We start from the raw sequence: 22038 nt of genomic DNA, 5'->3' as shown, positions 1-22038 counted from the left end.
GGTCTGTTTTATTGTATATGTAATGTATTATTATTTCTATTTTAAATTCTTGGAAGGCTCTTAGATACTATGGTGATAGAGACTCTGTAAGTAGATAGTTATGGGATTAACTGCTTCAAGGACCTTGTTACAATCACTCAATCCTTTTTTATGGTCAGTATTCACCATACTCAGACCTACAATGCTCCAAAATGCCTTATCAATTGGAAACCAAGTTTTTAAAGTATCTATCAGATCCTTCTGAGGAGTAAAACCAAAATGGCAGCTGCCAACTAGTGTTTAAAGATTTAATGGCTGCTATAACGCAGGATTCCATAAAGGTGGCAAGACTTAAATTTATTCCACTGTTTGCACAAAGATTTTGCTTTATTAAATAATACTTCCCAAACATTAATTCAGTATGGAGATATAGGCATGATTTACAACAAATGAGAACCTACAGTACCATCTGGAGTAAATCCATAAGGATGCTGCTTCTTTTTGAGTGGGGAGGCAGATATTAGCTAACCTGCAGTGCCAACCAAATGAGAAATTCTGCTTTGTAAGTTGAATAGGTGTGAGAACTGCAAAGCAAAAGTGTCAGACAAGACCAAAATGTAATGTAAGGGAACTGGATGACCCACACTTAAAACGTATGGGGGTTACTGTGGCAGACTGACAATTTCCTGCAATATCCTGAATGAAATTTACTGAATTAAGTGAAACTTTACTGAATTAGGTCTAATCCATCTGGGTTGATTATTTAAAGATGTAATAGTGTATGTGCTATTGTGGAATTGTATATAACTCCTCTAGGAAGAGGGGAATCCCAATATAATTCCTCCAGTTATCAGCCATTTGAAGCCAGTCCCTGGAGAGATATATGCATATACCAATTAAACTGGATTCTCCAGGGACCAACAGACAAAGAAAGGATTTTTGGATAAACAGCCTGACCTTAAACAGGCTCAGGGCAGCCTTCTTGATCCAGCAAACGGATAGAACCTCTCACGGAGGGCCCCAATCCTTATAGAAATATTAGAAGGACTTGGTCTATCAAGGCCCCTTAAGACTACGCGCTTACTCTGGGCTGAAGCAATGATGAACTTGAAACCATAAATTTCAAGGTGAGGTGCTGAAGGACTGGTCTTGCCAGAGCCCATGTTAGAATTCGTGTGATCTCTGGTAAGCTTATTAGCATGCAGATAGGACGTTTTATTGTTTTTAATGTTTTCTCTGTAGTGCTTTTACCTTAAGAATAATATAGTGTGCTTAAAAAGAGCTGTGTGGTATCTATAATTGTGGGAAATCATACTCTTAACCATCTCTGAAGAGAAAGCAAACTGGTGTGTTTGGGCAGCTGGTCTCTGCTAGGAAGAACACAGTACAGGCAGGGAACAGTGCAGCCAGGAAATACCATGGTAATAAGGGAGTCAGACGAAGGTCTCCACTGAAGAAAGGCAATGGCTGGGGAGCTAGAACCCTGAGAGTGGGTGCCTTGATGGATCATTGAGAGGAAATACAGGTTCAGTTGTTCTGAACTGTGACAGTTAAAATATCTATCCTGATTTTGTAAAATGTTCATTACCATAGTAAAAAAAAGTGTTTCCAGAAATTCTGGATGCTTGGCCCATACATTTTTATGTTACAGAAAATCTAGTGCCAGAGTTTAGAGACCAAACTGGAAGCATATCTGTGTCAGGATTATGCATTTTTCTGTGAGCTAACCAAAAATTCTCTGTTTAAGTCAATTGAAATATACCACAGCTTGATAAAAGTGGACTAAAAACTAACAGCTAAGAAGTATCTCCCATTTGTAAACAATTTCACCAGCATCTGAACGGCTTAGAACATGAAATCTTGGGACAGCAAATGACCTGAAGCTGAACAACATACTAAAACAAGGTTTATATTCTTAGCTCAACCTATACAGCAGATTCATTCGCATTTAGGTATCTCTCAAACAGAAACTGACCCATACGCTCAGAAGCACCTCTGAACTGAACTAATGCAAAAACGTGTAGACTCATTTTGCCATTTACTGAAAATCTGATATTTAGTCCTAAGTACTGCAGGTCTGAATCAGCTGCTGGTCTTCTTAGAATTGTGGCTGACCGAGGTCAACGAGACATGAAATTGTAAATTCCTCTTTATCTTGACAAAGAAGACGGGAAAACTGGGGGAACTGGCTACTAGGGAAAAAATGTACTTACCACTAGGTGGCTTGGGTCGTGGAGGAACATTTTTCTTCGGTGGGAGAGCTGGAGTGTCTGGCTTACTTTTAAAAGGGTCATCTGAGAATCCCATCCCTCCAAAAGAGGAGGTGAAAGGGTCTGAAGCTGTAGGCTACAAGATAAAGAAAAGGTAAACATATGCAGATAGTGAAGATGACCTGTTAACTTTATAGAAAGTAACTTAAAATTATTAATTCCTGTTTGAATTAACTCAGAAAAATTATAAGAGTAAAATTCACAAAAGCACCTTAGAATCATAGAATATCAGGGTTGGAAGGGACCTCAGGAGGTCATCTAGTCCAACCCCCTGCTCAAAGCAGGACCAATCCCCAATTAAATCATCCCAGCCATGGCTTTGTCAAGCTGGGCCTTAAAAACCTCTAAGTGACTAGGGTGTCTGAGTTCCATTTTCAAAAACACCTAAGTCCCTTAGGAGCCTAACTCCTAATAATTTTCATTGGTACTTAGACCTTAAGTCACCTAAGGCACTTTTCACAACTTTTATCCCTAGAAAAATCCTGACAAGAGAGAAAGGGGACTTGGGGAATAATAATGAGAAAGAATGGGAGCTAAAACTGTATTTTATTCCTGTTTTTATCTTATCCTTCTGTACAGAAACAGTAACTAATCTGGTATTTGGAGTACTGGATGCAGTAAAATGTACTCAATGTGAACATACCTACTGAAAATTTCATATATATAAAAAAGGACTATTTCACAGCTGTCACATACCACTTCTTTTATGTTCACATACACACACTTGTTCCTAAGGGTTTGTCTATACATAAAGTTAGTACATGGCAAGCTGGGGTGTAAATCTATAGTGCACTAACTGGCCCCATTGACCCTTCTACTGCACACTAAAAGATCTGTAGCATACAATCTTGCCAGAACAAGAGATGCAAAACCTGCAGATATATTTCCATTGCTACAATGATCATCCCAAACACACCTCTCAAGATCCATGGACGCTACACATGCCTATCACAACTTGTGGTGTACCTCATCCAGTGCATTAAATGCCCCAACAACTATGGAGGTGAAACAAGACAATCACTATGCTCTCGAATGAACTCACACAGGAAAATGATAAAAGACAAGAACACCCTATCACCTGTGGGTGAACACTTTTCACAAAACCATCACTCTATATCTGACCTATCAGTCCGGATCCTGAAAGGAAACCTGCATTGCAGTTTCAAAAGATGAGCCTGAGAGCTTAAAATTCATTACTCTGCTAGACACTAAAAATCATGGACTAAACAGTGACACTGGATTTATGGCTTATTACAACTATCTGTAACCCACTAACCCCCTCTTTTTGTCCTATGACTGCAGAGGTGCTAACAGGCCATTCTACCTTGAATGGTCCCTTATAGTATGTGCTAACTACTTATGCTAAACAATCTGTTCCACCTTTCCTAGACCTGAAGAAGACCTCTGTAAGTTTGTCTACACAGCAAACAGACACCAGCAGCTGAGCAGTGCCAGCCAACTCTGGGTTGCGGGCAGGGGCGGCGAGTTATATGGGCCCGTGCTCCACCAATATGAGATCATGGGGCCTGTCTCAAAGTTTGGAGCTGGGTCTCTCCCCTGGCCCTGCCTGCCACCCTCAAGCAATTTAAAAGGCCTGGGGCCCCCAGTGCCCCCACTGGCAGTGCAATGGTGCTAAGGCAGATTCCTGTCTGCCTGCTCCACTCCACTCCACTCCACTTCCGGAAGCAGGTGGCATATCCCTGCAGCCCGGGGGGGGGTAGGGGGAGAAGGGAAGATGTCGCTGCATGCTCACCCCATCCCAAGCTGTGACCAATCGGAGCTGCAGGGGCAGTGCCTGTGGGCAGTGGTGTGTGGAGACCACTCTGGCCCTCTGCCTGAGAGCTGCTGCCAGAGGGCTGTGTGTGTTGCTTTCGGGAGCCACCCAAGGTAAGTGCTGCACTCCTCACCCTCTCCTGCCCCTCTCAATCCCCTGCCCCCAAAATCCCTCCCAGAGCCTGCCCCCCCATACTCCTTCCTGCATCCTAACCCCCTGCCCGAGCCCAGACCCCGCAACCAAACTCCCTCCCAGAACCCACGCCCTGTAAAAGACCCTGCCAACCATTTACAAATAAATATATAAAAAGTGATTCTACACTGATTTATTATACTGCAGTTTTATCATGTTTTGAAACATATGTTAAATTTTGATTCTGCAACAAAAAAGGAGTTCTGTAGGTAAAGCACTGGAAGGCTCAAGCTCATAGGGAGATCCTTCTGAGTTCTGCTATATAAAACCAAACATCCTGCTATTTGTAGAGGCTGCTGCCACCCAGTGGAGGAAAAAAGCTTTATAAGCAAAAAAAGACACTAGCTTGGTCTACACTACGCGTTTAAACCGATTTTAGCAGCGTTAAACCAATTTAACGCTGTACTCGTCCACACTATGATGCCCTTTATATCGATATAAAGGGCTCTTTAAATCGGTTTCTGTACTCCTCCCCGACGAGAGGAGTAGCGCTAAAATCGGTATTACCATATTGGATTAGGGTTAGTGTGGCCGCAAATCAACGGTATTGGCCTCCGGGAGGTATCCCACAGTGCACCACTGTGACCACTCTGGACAGCAATCTGAACTCGGATGCAGTGGCCAGGTAAACAGGAAAAGCCCTGCTAATTATTGATTTTCATTTCCTGTTTGCCCAGTGTGGAACTCTGATCAGTACGGGTGGCAATGCAGTCCCAAATCCAAAAAGAGCTCCAGCATGGACCGTATGGGAGACAGTGGATCTGATCGCTGTATGGGGAAACAAATCTGTTCTATCAGAGCTCCGTTACAGAAGACGAAATGCCAAAGCGTCTGAAAAAAAAATCTACAGGCTACACAGTGCTGCGTGGCAAGCGTAACGGGAAGCCAGAGACTCAAATGGACACTCCTGGAGGAAGGGAGGGGGTACTGAGGACTCCAGCTATCCCACAGTCCACAGCAGTCTCCAAAAAGTATTTGCATTCTTGGCTGAGCTCCCAGTGCCTGTAGGTTCAAACATATTGTCAGGCATGGTTCAGGGAATAGATCGTCAATTTACTCCCCCCCCCACGTGAAAGAAAAGGGAAAGAAATCGTTCCTTGACTTCTTTCAATGTCACCCTATGTCTATTGAATGCTGCTGGTAGACGCGATGCTGCAGCAGTGAAGAGCAGTATCCGCTCCTCTCCCCTCCCTGGTGACAGACGGTACATGCTTGATAACTGCTGAATACCCCTGGCTGGCCTCAGGGGCACCTGGGTAAAAATAGGAAAGATTCCTGGTCATTCCCAGTAGATGGGACAGAACGGCTGGTAACCGTCTTCATCATAGCCACTGGGGGCTGAGCTCCATCAGCCCCCTCCCTTTCCTGTGTAAAGAAAAGATTCTGTCCTGCCTGGACTATCATAGCAGCAGCATGCTGGGCTCCTCTCCCCCGCACTGCTTAATGTCCTGCCTGGACTGTCATAGCACCGGGAGGCTGCCTCCCCCTCGTTTTATCTCACTAACAAGTCACTGTTTCTTATTCCTGCATTCTTTATAACTTCATGACACAAATGGGGGGGACACTGCCACGGTAGCCCAGGAAGGTTGGGGGAGGAGGGAAGCAACGGGTGGGGTTGTTGCAGGGGCACCCCCTGGGAATGGCATGTAGCTCATCATTTCTGCGGGATCTGACACAGACCAGCTGTGCTCTCTGATACACTGCTTCTCTAGTACACTTGCCCCATATTCTAGGCAGGACTGACTATTTTTAGAAGCTGTAAAGGAGGGATTGACTCGGGGAGTCATTCCCAGTTTTGCTTTTGCGCCCCCAGCCGATCTCAGCCAGGGGCACCCATGACAGCAGCAGACAGCACAGAAGGACAGATAACCATCATCTCATTGCCAAATTACACTGGCAGCAGACGGTACAGAACAACTGGTGACCGTCTCTGCTATCACGCAAAAGCAAATGAATGCTGCTGTGTAGCGCTGGAGTATCGCCTCTGTCCAGTACACATACGGTGACTGTAAAAAAAAAAACTGAACGGGCTCCATGGTTGCCATGCTATGGCGTCTGCCAGGGCACTCCAGGGAAAAAGGGCGCGATATGATTGTCTGCCGTTGCTTTCCCGGAGGAAGGAATGACTGACGACATTTACCCAGAACCACCCGCGACAATGATTTTTGCCCCATCAGCCACTGGGCTCTCAACCCAGAATTCTAAGGGGCAGGGGAGACTGCGGGAACTATGGGATAGCTACGGAATAGCTACCCACAGTGCAACGCTCCGGAAATCGACGCTAGCCTCGGACCATGGACGCACACAGCCAAATTAATGTGCTTAGTGTGGCCGCGTGCACTCAACTTTATACAATCTGTTTTATAAAACCGGTTTATGTAAAATCGAAATTATCCCGTAGTGTAGACGTACCCACAGAGGAAATACTATTTTGGCCACAAAGACATTCTGATTTTAAAATCACTTGAAAATGTATCTTTAAATGTTTTATTTTCTTTCCCTGTTTATGAAAATCCCTTAGAAAATAAAATCTATTTCCTACCCATATTTTCTCTAAAGTGCACACACATTCAACTTGACACTGTGAGGCTGACAGTAAAGGTTAGGTGACTGACATTCATTTTAACTTTCCAAAAAGAATCTTGGAAAAAATGACATGGACTTTCTGAAGTTTTAATTTGTGATGTCTGTGTTAGTAAAGAAGCCCCCCCCAAAATTGGACTTTCTGGAGAAATTTCAAGAAATGTTCACTTTTAAATATTTCCTCTGGAAAAAAGTTAGCAAATTTTTGACCAAATAAATAACAAAGAGTTATGTTATGTTAACCTTTGGAGAGTAAATTCAAATACAGAAAGTCAAATGAAGGGATTTGAATCCTGTTTTACATGTAAACACAACCTTAACTACGGAACCACCCAGAGTAACTCAATAATAATCATTTGGTCACCTAAATTACACTAGAACACAGACAAGCCCCTCGATCACTACCCCCCAAAAATGTAGAGATTTTGGTGACACAAACAAGTTATTAAAACCCTACTGTGTCCAAAATAATTACATCATTAGTCCCTTTCAAAGGGTTTTTCCAAATCTGACTGCAAGATTTTGCTTGTTTCAATATAATGCTATTCTTTTCTTCACACTCATCAAGAATCAAATTAAAAATAAAAATGAAAAAAATGTTTATAGAGAAGGACTGATACTTCCTTTGGTAACATTTACCTTTGACATCTGACTAAAATCTGCAAAACCCTCATTGCTACTGAAGGCACCACTTCCAAACGGGTCTAACGTTCCAAAAGGATCTGAAACAAGTATAGAAGAAAGCTATATGGCTTTTATTTTTTTTAATGTAATACCTAGACAGAGGAAAAAATCTACTGTCACTAAAGTAGATCACCAGACAACTTAAAAAAGGAGACCAACATAAAAAAGCCCTCTTAATACTAGTGCCAATAGCACAAATTATTTAATAAATTCACAGGAAAGTCATGGTTTTCTCTTTATGATGCAGTCACAATCATGACAAAATCTCTTTAAGTATGAGCTGACACCTACAACATGATTTCATAAAACACCATCAAGTCAGCAATCATGACTTTAGTGAACTAAAAGAATGATAAATTTTTTTCCCTTGGGTGAAAAATTTGGCAGTAACAAGACATGAACTGTTACCAAGAGGGAAAGATATAAGGAGAGAAGCTCAATTAGTCGAACTTCCATCTGTTCACTCCATTCAAGCTCTCTTTTGTAGGCCACAGTTTCTTTCTAATGCTGTTCATTCAGACTTTGTCTGTTACTTAAGGGCTTGTTTACATGGAGAACCCAGGAAAATTAATCTGAATTAACAGAAGGTATGAATTTGAAGCTGATTATTTAAACCATATTAAACCTCTGTGTGAACACCCTCATTCAGAATTAAAGTGGCCTTAATTTGGTTTAGTTAAGGGTATGGCTACACTTGCAGCTGTACAGCGCTGCTGCGGGAGCGCTCCCGCGGCAGCGCTTTGAAGTGCAAGTGTGTTCGCAGCGCCAGTGCTGGGAGAGAGCTCTCCCAGTGCTGCAGGTACTCCACCTCCCTGTGGGGATTAGCTTACAGTGCTGGGAGCCGTGCTCCCAGCGCTGGGGCACTGTTTACACTGACGCTTTACAGTGCTGTAACTTGCTGCGCTCACAGGAGTGTTTTTTCACACCCCTGAGCAAGAAAGTTGCAGCGCTGTAAAGCGCCAGCATAGCCAAGGCCTTAGATCAGGGGTAGGCAACCTACGGCACGGGTGCCAAAGGAGGCACGCGAGCTGATTTTTAGTGGCACTCACACTGCCTGGGTCCTGGCCACTGGTCTGGGGAGCTCTGCATTTTAATTTAATTTTAAATGAAGCTTCTTCAACATATTACTTTACATACAACAATAGTTTAGTTATATATTATAGACTTATAGAAAGAGACCTTCTAAACCGTCTGAGGTGGTCCAGGTAGTTTGGTCCTCAGAAGCTATGGATATTGAGAGAGCTGCTAGAAGGACAGAGCCGTCTGCATCCAGACCCTCTGCACGAGCTGTATATCTTCCAGCTTCCTGGCAGCATGGTTCCACTGGAGTCACATTGCCAGGGACTGCCCTACCCACCTGGAATTCCCCACTTAAAGAGGAATTTCCCAAAAGAGTTAATGTTGCGTCAGGTTGGATTAATTTATTTCCTGTTTCTTCACTGCTTGTTTAGAAGAAAGGTTAGGAGCAATGCATAGCACATGTGTGGAATATCCCTGATAGTCTGTAATAAGTACATTGTGATGATGTATCCCATAGAATTGCAGTCTGCTTTTGCTATTCTGAGGCTTGAGGGTGAACTCTGTACAATTTCCAGTGCTAGTGCTATCCCACTGGGGGTCCTAAGCAGGAATATTTTTGGGGCCCCCCACAACACTTACTAATAATAGGAGGCCCCCTTGAGCTGCTCAGGGCCCTAAGCAATTGCTTGGTCTGCTTATGCACTGGCTCTAGCAATCCCCAAATTTTAACTGACATACTTGTGGGTCAAAAAGGCAACACAATTTACCTGTGCATTTTACAGGAAGAAAATACTTCCCTCTTACCTGGGCCTTTTGAAGAGAGACTTGAAGATGTGAAAGGATCGCTACTTTCAAAGGGGTCAGGCTAAATGAGGAGGAAAGAAGAAATGGCACGTTAATAATTTTAATGTATTCTGCACTTACCTTTCTGTGTATACCAAAAATCTTCAATACATTATGAAAACTGCTATTCTAGGCCAAATTAATCTCTAGTACAGTGGTTCTCAATATTTTTTTTCCCCACGGACCACTTGAAAATTGATAAATGTCTCAGCAGACCACCTGTTTGTACCATTAGGTAACTATTATAAAGCGCTTTGGATAAAAGCGCTATATTAAAAAAATCCTCAATAATAATTAAGGTTTTTTTTGTTCTACAAATAAAAGCACACAACTCATATTTTAATATCAGTAGTCTTACCTTTCTAATGCGATGGTTGTGCCCTCTTTCCCCCACCACGGCAGCCCCCGATCTGGGGCTGTGAAGGAGGGGGGTCTCTCCCCCATCACAGCAGCCAGAGCTGAGGCTGGGAAGGAGAGCCATCTCTCCCTGGCAGTCATAGCCCTGGAGCTGAGGAAAGTCGCCTCTTTCTCTGGCTGCTGCAGCCCTGCATGTCTCAAATTCCCCCCAGCCCTTCTTCTCACTCCAGTGCCCCCTCCCACCTACCTCCTATTCCCCCCCAAGGCCATCAACTCACCTTACATGTGCGTCTTCTCCAGGCACCTATTTAGTGGAGCGACACCTGCATGGCTCCACTAATTAGGTGGGTGGCCGTTCATTCTTTCATGTGCAGCCACCCAGGCATGCACCTTAGAGGGAACTATCTGCGGACTACGTGAATGGAGCTCGCGGACCACAGTTTGAGAACCTCTGCTCTAGTATGATTCTAGTATAGTCGATAAGACTTTGAATTTGACCAAATACTATGAAATACTCTTGTTGGATAAATACACATTATTAGTGCATGTAGGTCTTGATAGCAATGATACAACGTGGGGTTGCTGACAATAAAGGCAAGTATCCCATTGAGCAGAACACATTCCAGAGCAGGGATCTTACAGTAAAATAAAGCTGGTACTAGTCTATGATGCAAAGCCAAGAACATACTTGTACAGAAGTCTGTTGTCAAAATGTTCATGCTTGAGTGCCAAAAGTTGGCATTTAAATAGACCTGGCTTAATTTCAGAGCTGCTGAGTACCCACAACTTCTCATTAAATAAACAGTAGCTACAGGTACTCATTAGCTCTGAAAATCTGGCCACTTATTTAGCTGCATATCTTTAGGCACTGAAGTTTGAAAATGTTGCCCTATGCTTGTAAATAGAAAGTAATTCTCTGAAACACGTTTTCACCATAAGGATACCATTACTCTGCTATAAGTAGGGCCCTCCCAAATTCACAGCTGTGAAAAACGTGTCATGGACTGTGAAATCTGGTCTTTTGTGTACTTTTACCCTATAATATACAGATTTCACAGGGGAGACCAGAGTTTTTCAAACTGTGGGTCCAGACAAAAGAGGTTTGGGGGCGGGGCTGCAAGGCTATTGTACGGGGGGTCATGGTATTGCCACCCTTACTTCTGCACTGCCTTCAGAACTGGGTGGCCAGAAAGTGGCGTCCGCTCACCAGGAGTCCAGCTCTTAAGGCAGCACTGTCAGCAGCAGCGCAGAAGTAAGTGTTGCAATGGGAGGCCAAAGAGTGACGGCTGCTGGCTGAGGGTCCAGCTCTGAAGGCAGCAGCACAGAAGTAAGGGTAGCAATACCATACCATGCCATCCTTACTACTGTGCTGCTGCTGTCAGTGGCACTGCCTTCAGAGCTGGGCTCCTGGCCAGCACCTGTTGCTCTCCAGCCAGCCAGCCCTGACGGCAGCGCAACTGCCCATAGCAGCACAGCAGTAAGGGTGGAAATACCGCAATCCCCCTACAATAACCTTGCGATGCCCCCACTAACCCCTGATGGGTCAGGTCCCCTACAATTATAACACCGTGAAATTTCAGATTTAAATATATGAAATCATGAAAATTTATTATTTTTAAAATCCCATGACCGTGAAATTGACCAAAATGGACAATGAATTTGGTGAAGCCTTAGCTGTAAGTACAAAATCTTGACTCTGAACTACTCTTTATTCAAATCTATTATGAATTATGTTACACCAACACAACTTTGCCAAATACCCAAATGATTACCTACCAAGAACACCCATATAAAATTGGTATTGTATGACTTATGTTGTGAAACTGAGTAAGTATGTTAGTTACAGAATGATGGATGTTTGGCAATGCATACTATTTCACATTGATGGTAGTGTGGTACAGGACAAAATTTCCATAAAATGGAGACAAGGCAAAGGGAGTTAATTTAATTCCTAGTATAAGAGTTCATGATGAGCTGCTGTAACAGCTGTAAGTCACCAGTTCCAATGGAAATGAGCAGAACTGCTCCTGGACTTGGTAATTCACACCCACTATTCAAGAATGTAATTAGTCACATGTCACCTTTATAAAGAAGATATAAAAAGAAAATCTCCAGACACCTTTCTCCTGTTTTGCCTTTTAGGCAAGGTACCTGCATAACAGTAGAAAAATTTATTATAGTGCAACATGCATAAATTTAAAAATACCTACCTTTGAGGGCAGCGTGGGTTTTTTTGTGAATGGATCTGAGGTAAATGGATCATTCTTCACCTGTTTCTTAAAAAATTCCTCAGAGACAGAACTATGAAATGGGTCACTTTCTTTAAATGGATCCCCTCCAAATGGGTCTAGCAAAAGAGATAAGGGATGTAAACAAAATGTACTGCTTTACAGGTAAAACACTAGTCAATGTGCTACAGGGAACAATCCTGCATTAGCAAGGAGTCAGAACAAATAAGCCTTTATCTCAAACTTATTTATCGAATAATAAATGATTGGTATATTCTACTCTAAAAAAGGATAAACTATTATGATTATTTTAAATTCTAATTAAATTGATGTTTTATGGAGTTTATATTACAGTTATGAACTACATTTAATAAAATTGTATATACTTTAATAAATTTCTTCCTGAGCTCACTCACACGAACACACATACTCTGGGCTCCCCTGTTTAAACTAAAAACCAAACACACACTCTCTCTCTCTCTGGGCTCCCCAGTTTAAACTGGGAATCTGAAGTCTTGGAAGGCCAGCTCTATACTGGGCATATCTATATTTGGCTACAAATTATATCCCACCTGTCTCAAAGGAAAAGCTTTTACCTGTTGAAACAGGTGGTTGTTCTGAAAAGGGATCATTCTGGAATGGATCATCTAGGTAAAAAAAAGAAAAATATCTTATTTTGTCACCTACTTACAGAATGTCTTCACTGCCCTATAGTTTCACTAATGGGGTATGAACAGCAGGCACACCAAAGAGTTGCACTGTAACTCCCCTGTGTAGATGCTGCAGGAGCAAACTTAAAAGAGTAAACTCTGGACCTTTAAGTTTGTACCCAGAGCATCCACACAGGGAAGTTACAGTGCAGCACTTCAGTGAGCATTGCTCTTCACACCCCTTAGTCCAAACTGCAGGGCACTGTAGACATACACTCAGTTAATAAGATTAGCACAGTTTGTAAAAATATATTTATAGTACAATATGGTCTTCTGGTTCTTATATTAGCCATCAGTTACTTACCGCCTTTGAAAGGGTCTGCTCCTTTAAAAGGATCAGATCTGAATGGATCTTCGGCCTGGAATGGGTCTGTATGCAATTCTTGTGTATTATTACTAAACAATAAAGCTTTATTCTTGAAGGGATCATCCTAGAATTAAGAAGAGGAATATTACAAAGATTTTATCAATATTAAAATTATTAATCATCCAGTAAGAATTCTGATGCATCTTATTCCTGTTCAATGTTATTTTAAATTCAAGAAGCTCCTTATTGAAACCAGACGTGCCCTTTAAACTGAAGAAAATGTCAAATACATTGCTTGAGGCGACACAGAACATCAATAACTGCATATAGCACACAAAAATGTGTTATTTCTGATTTTTGCGTATTAATTTCTGAAATGCCTTCACAAACTTTCTAAAATTCCACCCATCTAGATTTTGCAAAAGCCTCAGTTCCATGTAAAACATCTTAATTTCCAAGATAAATATATCTTTCCACAAATCTTTGGCTATTGATCGCTGTCTAGACTCCAATAAGTGATTCTCAGTCTTTACCAATAAAAGCAACATTCCAGAGACTTCCACTTGAAATTGAGTTTGACAATAACCATTAAAGCACAAAGATGAGCAGCAAAGTATTAAAAAACAAGTCTGTGAGAACATCACTATTCTGAGATAATCCCTTTCTTTCGCAAGTGTTTTCCATTTCTTGCTTGAGCAGAGACAAAGTAATGCAAGGCAGAAAGGTACAGTACTTTCTGAAAGTTTATTAGGCCAGTGTACTAAATAAACTATATACAATATTCTATAAGTATTTGCATATTATGAATGCTATCACATTTCACTTAAATGTTTATTTTGAAAAAGATCAAAGTGCTTTGGATACCTAAAAACAGAAACACCATCTAAAAAGCTATTCTACTTTCACTTTTATATAATCAAGACTTCTAAAATAGCAAAATAAAATCTGATTTCTACAAAAAATAAAAACAAAACCAATAAATATGGAAAAATAAAATTTTCTTGAAACTCCCTTCAAACTGGGTATTTTGTAGACAGTGTTCATAACTTTTTAATTTTACAGAAGATTTTAAATGACAAGTATTTAAAAGAGCAAAAAATTTCAACCTTTGTCTTATGCTGGGATAAATTGTGGTCAGGTATAATAGCAAATGTAGAACAATGATCTTTGCTAAAACAAGATCCAATACATCAGTACATCTCTTTGACTTGACTTCTTCCTTAGATAGACCTCCAAATTATGAATGGGAGCTCATGGTACAATCAGGCTAACCCTACAGTAAGCATCTTATTTACAGAAGGGTTTGCAAGATGGCTTCCCTTGGAGAGGACACACGAACAGCATATGGATGGACACAACATGATGACTTAAAGTTGGAGAAATGAATATACAAATTGTAAGCACTGGTTATGTAATTTACTAAGGATTACTATTAGTAATAGCTGCCTAAAGGAAATCAGTTAAGAGAGTTCTTAAGATCCTGAAGGAATATACGGAGGCAAAATACACAGCTAAAATAAATATACTTGATGAGAGAACGGTGATGCTGGGAATATTTTAGAGGAAGACAAAGACATCCATGTATTATTTTTTTGGATAAACTCTTGTGGTTTAGGTTGTATTGCTGAAGTGTGCAAATGTACAACTCACATCCTGCAGAAAAACAGAAACCGTACATGACTGAAGGACTCCAAGAGAACAGCTGGACTGGAATTTAAAAGAAATGTTTTCCTATTTTGCTCAACCCAAAAGTCTCACAGGCAACACATTAGTCTGGTCTACATTTAAAACTTTTACCGGCATAACTATGTCACACAGGAGTATGGGGGCGGGGAAGGGAATCATAACCATAACCAATAGCTATGCCAGGAAAAGCTCTTGCATTCATGCAGTTATACTGGCAACAATTCCTTTGGACAGTATAGCTTATTTAGTTTGAAGAACTGCTATAAGCTATACCAACAAAAAGACCTCTTTTGCTGGAATAAGTTGCATCTCCAGTAGGAGAGTTTCACAGTACAGCTATACCAGCAAACAATTTCTAGCATAGATAAGATATAAGAATTAATAGTCACGAGAACTAAAATGTTCTAAGCCTGTGGATGGAGGCTGCCATCTTGCAGAGATTACAGTGCCTTTTAAAGTCACACAGTCAACTAAATAAAAATCTTTTTACAATTTGAGTTTAGGCGCAAGTTACAAATCTAATGATTGTAAAATGTATTTTACACTGCATTGAACCATAAATCCACTTGTTACTTTAATTCAGTCCTTACCATAGCTCCAAAATTGCCTCTTTCTTTCTGTGCAATTCCTTCACTTATGTCCGCTAAATTCGTCATACTACCACCATGAATCCCATTCAGAGTGTCATTATTTTGTTCAATACTTTTACTGATTTCCTGGTGACTCTCTTGAAGTTGAGAAAGTTTACTTCTTGCCTAAATAATGAAAAACATTTCAGTATTATGGAGGATTAGCCATACACTCATATGAGCAAGCAACTTGCTGTTCTTTGAGAAAACTAGTACTCACTGACAAATCTGAACATTGCATTCACTCTGGAATTTGGTTACTCCAGGGCTCCAGAGATATGGGAGTAATTCTATGTGAGGTTAAAAATAATGTCAAAAAGTGTTACAGTGTTGTCCTGACTATTTTTTTTACATGAACTGTCAGTCAAACTACTAGTCTGCAGTCACAAAACCCTATTCATTTATAGCAGTCTATTTTAATTCTGCAGGATTTATTTTGTAGGTGCAGTTCATCCCTTACTGAACTACCGGGCTTTAAAAGAGGGAGAAAGATGTGTATAGGACTACAGAGAATACCTGATTAATTTCTTCCTGTGTTGATTTTAAAGATTTAATTATTGTTTCAAGTTGCACTTTTCCTGCTTGGATACTTTGTTCTAGCTGAGTCTCTTCTTGCTGGAGACGATTCAGCTCTGCTTTAGCTCTATTCAGATCATCTTCCTGTGATTTTAAATCTGATTCCTGAGACTGAATCTCCATTTTCAATGATGAAATCTGAAAAAAATTGCCATGCAGTGCCAACTTCAGAGTGCAAATTGAAATTAAAGTAACATTATTATTAATTGTGATAATTAATATTTCATTATATTCAAGATACTCAAGATAGTTAAGTCCCAGGCAGACTGTGAAGAGCTACAAAAGGATCTATCAAAACTGGGCGACTGGGCAACAAATGGCAGATTAAATTAAATGTTGATAAATGCAAAGTAATGCACATTGGATCCCAACTATACATATAAAACGACGGGGTCTAAATCATAGGCGCAGACTTCCCCTCTTTCCCCTGAGTGCTCAACAGCCCCTCTGCCCCTGGCCCTGCCTCCACTCCACCACTTCCATTAGGCCCTGCCCCTTCCCGGCCCCCACTCCAACCCTTCCCCAAAGTCCCCGCCTCCAACTCTGCCCCCTTCCTGCCAATATTCCAACTCCTTCCACAAATCCCTGCCCCGGCCCTGTACCTTCCCCGCCTCCTCCCCGAGCGTGGCACGTTCCCGCTCCTTCTCCCGCCCCCCCCTGTGTGCTAACGCTGCCAAACAGCTGTTTGGTGGCGGCCAGGCAGGAAATGTTCGGAGGTAGGCGGAAGAGTGGGGACATGGCGCGCTTGGGCCATAAGCGGCAACTCCATGGCTGCTCTGGAGCTGGAGCACCCATAGGGAAAAATTGGTAGGTGCTGAGCAACCACTGGCAGCTCCCCGTGGCCCCGCCCCCCGCTCCAGCTCACCTCCGCCTCCTCTGCGAGCATGTCGCTGTGCCCTGCTTCTCCCCTATCCCTCCCAGTGCTTGTGCTGCCAAACAGCTGATTCGCGCAAGCCTGGGAGGGAGGGAGGGAGGGAGGAGGAGGAATGCGGCACACTGGGGGGGAAGAGGCAGGGCCAGGGAAGGGATTTGTGGAGGGATCCAATGGGGCAGGGAGCAGGCAAAGTCAGGGTGGGGATGGGGGGCAGAGTTAGAGAGGGATGAGGGGCAGGGCCGGGGATTTGGGGAGGGATCCAATAGGGCAGGGAGGGGGCGGAGTCAGGACGGGGCCGGAGTTGGGGGTGGGGGAGCACGAGCACCCACCGGCGCCAACAAAACTTGGTGCCTGTGGTTTGGGGGGGGTGGGGGGAGAGGAGATGAGGCGGAGGGTGAGGGGAGCTTGGCTGCCAGTGGGTGCAAAGCACCCACTAATTTTTCCCCTCGGGTGCTTGAGCCCTGGAGCACCCACAGAATCAGTGCCTATGGTCTAAATTAGCTGTTACCAATCAAGAAAGAGATCTTGGAGTCATTGTGACTAGTTCTCTGAAAACATCCACTCACTGTGCAGTGGAAGTAAAAAGTGCAAACAGAATATTGGGAATAATTAAGAAAGGGATAAATAAGACAGAAAATATATTGCCTCTAAATAAATCCATGGTATGCCCACATCTTGAATGCTGCGTGCAGAAGTGGTCGCCCCATCTCAAAAAAAAAAAAAAAATATTGGAATTGGAAGAGGTTCAGAAAAGGCCAACAAAAATGATTAGGGGTATGGAACAGCTGCCATATCAGGAGAGATTAATAAGATTGGGACTTTTCAGCTTAGAAAAAGACAGCTAATGGGGGGATATGATAGAGGTCTATAAAATCATGACCCAGTGTGGAGAAAGAAAATGAGGAAGTCTTATTTATTCCTTCTCATAACACAAGAGCTAGGGGCCAACAAATGAAATTAATAGGCAGCAGGTTTAAAACAAACAAAAGGAAATATTTTTTCACACAACACACAGTCAACCTGTGGAACTATTTGCCAGAGGATGTTGTGAAGGTCAATACTATAACAGGGTTAAAAAAAGAACTAGTTAAATTAATGGAGGATAGGTCTATCAATGGCTATTAGCCAGGATGGGCAGGGATGGTGTTGCTGGCCTCTGTTTGCCTGAAGCTGGGAATGGCTGACAAAGAATGGATCACTTGATGATTACTTGTTCTGTTCATTCCTTCTGGGGCACCTGGCATTGGCCATTGTTGGAAGACAGGATACTGGGCTAGATGAACCTTTGGTCTGACCCAGTATGCCCATTCTTATGTTCTTATATTAAATGTTAGTTACAACATCTGATCTGCCAGCTGCTAAGGAAAGATAAAACCAGCTTACTTCATCCAAGGAAGTAAAGTAAGTTAAAACTCATCTGGAGTTAGAATTCTTGATGTAAGCTATTGATATACATAAAACACAGGGAATGCAATTGATAATTTATACCTATTAGAAATAAGAATCTCATTAGATACCTGGTTTAAAAGTTCCTTTAGTGCTTTTCCTGTGGATTCCAAACCTCAGCTGAAGGAGATCATCACTCCTTTGCCTGAGACTTTTTTTTTTTTAATAAAATACATTGAATACATTTATTAAAGTGGTCAACTTTCAACAGAAACAAATTTACAAGGGTTACACCAATTTCCTGTTTCTTATGTACGCATATGACTGGTGTGACGGGATCCTCAGGGTGCATCCTGGGAATGTGGGATCTCTGTGCCCCCTTAACTCTCCAGCCTGGGCTGTTTCTCACAATGCCTTGCTAGTGACAAGCAGCAAACCCCTCCAGGCACTGTTATCACTCAGCACAACTGCATGTGGAGTCCTACACCCAGCTAGATTGCACGAATGTTCCTAAAGCCACTCATGAATCACACAGAATAAGGCACCAGCCAAATCTCCCAGCCATGTATCTCAGGGATATACAGTCTTGCACTGCTCAAGACGAGCAGTGAAAGTTTATTAATTGGTTCCCCACTTCATCAATAGAAAGTGGATATATACCAGCCTTCGTAAATCTGAGAAGATTTACCAAATACTTCAGGCAAACTCACTGGTAAAGATAAACAGTAAAACAAGTTTATTGATTACAAAAGATAGGTTTTAAGTGATAAGTCAGAGTTAGTTACCAAAGAAAATAAAAGCATGCAGTCTAAACTCTCAACCTTATTAGATTGAGCAACATCTAGATTAAACCATTTCTCACCCCACTGGATATTGCAGTTCATAGTACACAGGTTTCACCCTTGAAACCTGGGGCCAGTTTCCTCTGTTGGAGTCTTTAATCTTCTGAGTGTCCTTGTTACTTGCAGGATAGGTGGGGGGAGGAGAAAAGGCCAAGCATGGGGCCACTGTATTCTGTTTTATACCCTTAGTCCATGTGCTTGTAGAATAAAAGTCTAGGCATGTCTGGTAGGCATTGCTGAGTCCCCAGGCAAGGCTGAGCAATGCCCCTGGCCTTATGCAGGTGAGTCATTGAATTGTAACTCCCTTGCTGGACAATGGCTGTTTGACATCTGACCGGGCATTGGTTACTTTCCTTGCTAGTGTCTCTGGGGAACTAATATCCAGCCAATTCCCCAACTTACAGCATGATCATAACCTTTCCCCTAATATCTTACATGGCGTCTTTTACGTGCAATATCGCAATTATATAAATGAGGAATAAATATAGGGGTTACAGGGCGCTCCTCTGTTGTGTAGAGTCTCACAACCGGTCATACTGAGTTTCTATAAAAAGACAACATGTTGATTATACTGAAATCATGTTATAAATGAACAAGCAAACTTAAAATGTTGATCATTACAAGAATGCACCTTAAACATTTTCTGTATTCAAACGTTAAAAATACTCAAAACCAAACTTCCCAGCTTTGGGCCTAGTTTCTCTAAATGGCATTTTCACCTCTAACATGAATAATATTTAGTTGGGCAACTTGTAAATGTTGACAGAGTCCACAAGACAAGAGGAATATTATTGCTTAATCCTACTTCCCACTTTTTATTAACTTTTTCCTGTTTGTCAGGATATTAAAGGAGTTCACTTATCTGTATTTTCAACAGTGCATAAAAGCCTGTGGCTTTAAGCACTAATATAGAACTGAAACACAAATGCTGATGTTTGAAACTACTGAGTCAAATAAATACTTCCTGCAATTTTAAGCGACTAGTAAAACAAAGTTACCTAACTGAACAAGAGCACCAGAGCATTATTTATCTTGCTGTATTTCTTTTCTTCTCCATTTATTTATCAATCACAAGTAAAAGAACAACAAAATAGATGTAAACGCGCTAACACCTCACAGCAGCACCCAAGAACAAATGACTGGGCAAAGAGTTAAATAAGCTATTAAAATGGAAATAAAGGTCACAGGTGACTACCGCATAAACTGATAGGAAAGTGATAGGGAGGTGTGCACCATGAAACAGCACATCCTTTAGGGTTTTGTTTTTAAACACTGTATCATTAAAAGATCAGCATGTTCACATGTTTACCTAAAGGACCCTAAAACTTTAGACATTAATGAGATTTAATATTCTTTTGGAAGGGTCTCAGGGGTTGTACCGTATGACTGGAGAATTGCTAACTTAGTTCCTATCTTTAAGAAAGGGAAAAAAAGTGATCCGAGTAACTATAGGCCTGTCAGTTTGACATCTGTAGTATGTAAGGTCTTGGAAAAAATTTTGAAGGAGAAAGTAGCTAAGGACACTGAAGTCAATGGTAATTGTGACAAATTACAACATGGTTTTACTAAAGGTAGATCGTGCCAAACCAACCTGATCTCCTTCTTTGAGAAGGTAACAGATTATTTAGACAAAGGAAATGCAGTAGACCTAATTTACCTCGATTTCAGTAAGGCATTTGACACAGTTCCACATGGGGAATTATTAGTCAAATTGGAAAAGATGGGGATCAATATGAAAATTGAAAGGTGGATAAGGAACTGGTTAAAGGGAAGACTACAACGGGTCGTACTGAAGGGTGAACTGTCAGGCTGGAAGGAGGTTACTAGTGGAGTTCCTCAAGGATCGGTTTTAGGACCTATCTTATTTAACCTTTTTATTACTGATCTTGGCACAAAAAGCGGGAATGTGCTAATAAAGTTTGCGGATGACACAAAGCTGGGGGGTATTGCTAACACGGAGGATGACCGGGATATCATACAGGAAGATCTGGATGACCTTGTAAACTGGAGTAACAGTAATAGGATGAAATTTAATAGTGAAAAGTGCAAGGTCATGCACTTAGGGATTAATAATAAGAATTTTAGATATACACTGGGGACACATCAGTTGGAAGCAACAGAGGAAGAGAAGGACCTTGGAGTATTGGTTGATCACAGGATGACTATGAGCCACCAATGGGATATGGCCGTTAAAAAAGCTAATGCGGTTTTAGGATGCATCAGGCGAGGTATTTCCAGCAAAGATAAGGAGGTGTTAGTACCGTTATATAAGGCGCTGGTGAGACCTCACCTGGAATACTGTGTGCAGTTCTGGTCTCCCATGTTTAAGAAGGATGAATTCAAACTAGAACAGTTTCAGAGACGGGCTACTAGGATGATCTGAGGAATGGAAAGCTTGTCATATGAAAGGAGACTCAAACAGCTTGGCTTGTTTAATCTAGCCAAAAGAAGGCTGAGGGGGTGTAATAAACAGATAGTTAAGGGTTAATGTTCTTTTACCTGTAAAAGGTTAACAAAGGGAACCAAACACCTGACCAGAAGACCAATCAGGAAACAAGACTTTTCCAAATCTGGGTGGAGGGAAGTTTTGGGTTTGAGTTCTTTGTTCTTTGTCTTGGTTCGGTGACCCTCTCGGCTCTGAGAGTGATCTTTTTCTCTCCAGGCTTTCTAATCTTCTGTTTCCAAGTTGTAAGTACAAGGATAGTAAGACAATAGGTTTATATTGGGTTTTTTTTGTATTTACATGTGTGTAGTTGCTGGAATGTGTTAAATTGTATTCTTTTTGGATAAGGCTGTTTATTCATTTTTTTTTTAAGCAATTGACCCTGTATATTGTCACCTTGATACAGAGACCATTTTATGTCCTTTTTCTTTCTTTTTAAGACCTGTTTGAGTGTTTTTCACTGGTTAAGGCTAAGAAACGAAGGGACGGGGAAAATCTCTTTGTGTTAGACTTTGCATACCCTCTGGGTGAGGGGGGGAGAGAGATTAGATCTCTCGGTACTTGTGTTTCAAGGACTTGAAGCAGGGAGTATCCTAGGGTCCCCAGGGCGGGGAAATCTGGGAGGAGGTAAAGAGGGGGAAGGGAAATAGGTTAT

At 41.7% G+C, this 22038-nt stretch overlaps 1 protein-coding gene across 5 annotated transcripts in view; it reads right to left on the bottom strand.

Annotated features, from left to right (window-relative positions):
* Positions 1-22038, bottom strand: part of EPS15L1 (epidermal growth factor receptor pathway substrate 15 like 1) — an 85053-nt gene that overhangs the window by 24624 nt on the left and 38391 nt on the right. For 3 of the 5 annotated variants that reach the window (XM_050934004.1, XM_050934005.1, XM_050934006.1), the window contains 8 exons: positions 15779-15976; positions 15224-15388; positions 12945-13071; positions 12527-12577; positions 11913-12049; positions 9307-9367; positions 7438-7520; positions 2193-2325 (listed from right to left, as the gene is read on the bottom strand). In XM_050934004.1, the coding sequence (XP_050789961.1) occupies positions 2193-2325; positions 7438-7520; positions 9307-9367; positions 11913-12049; positions 12527-12577; positions 12945-13071; positions 15224-15388; positions 15779-15976 (955 nt within the window). The remainder of the gene's footprint in view (positions 1-2192; positions 2326-7437; positions 7521-9306; positions 9368-11912; positions 12050-12526; positions 12578-12944; positions 13072-15223; positions 15389-15778; positions 15977-22038) is intronic. The other 2 variants (XR_007771382.1, XR_007771381.1) reach the window with 1 other exon arrangement.

This window comes from Gopherus flavomarginatus, chromosome 24 (assembly GCF_025201925.1).
Source record: "Gopherus flavomarginatus isolate rGopFla2 chromosome 24, rGopFla2.mat.asm, whole genome shotgun sequence".
NCBI classification, from domain to species: Eukaryota; Metazoa; Chordata; order Testudines; family Testudinidae; genus Gopherus; species Gopherus flavomarginatus.
This window is presented reverse-complemented; position numbering and strand designations above follow the sequence as displayed.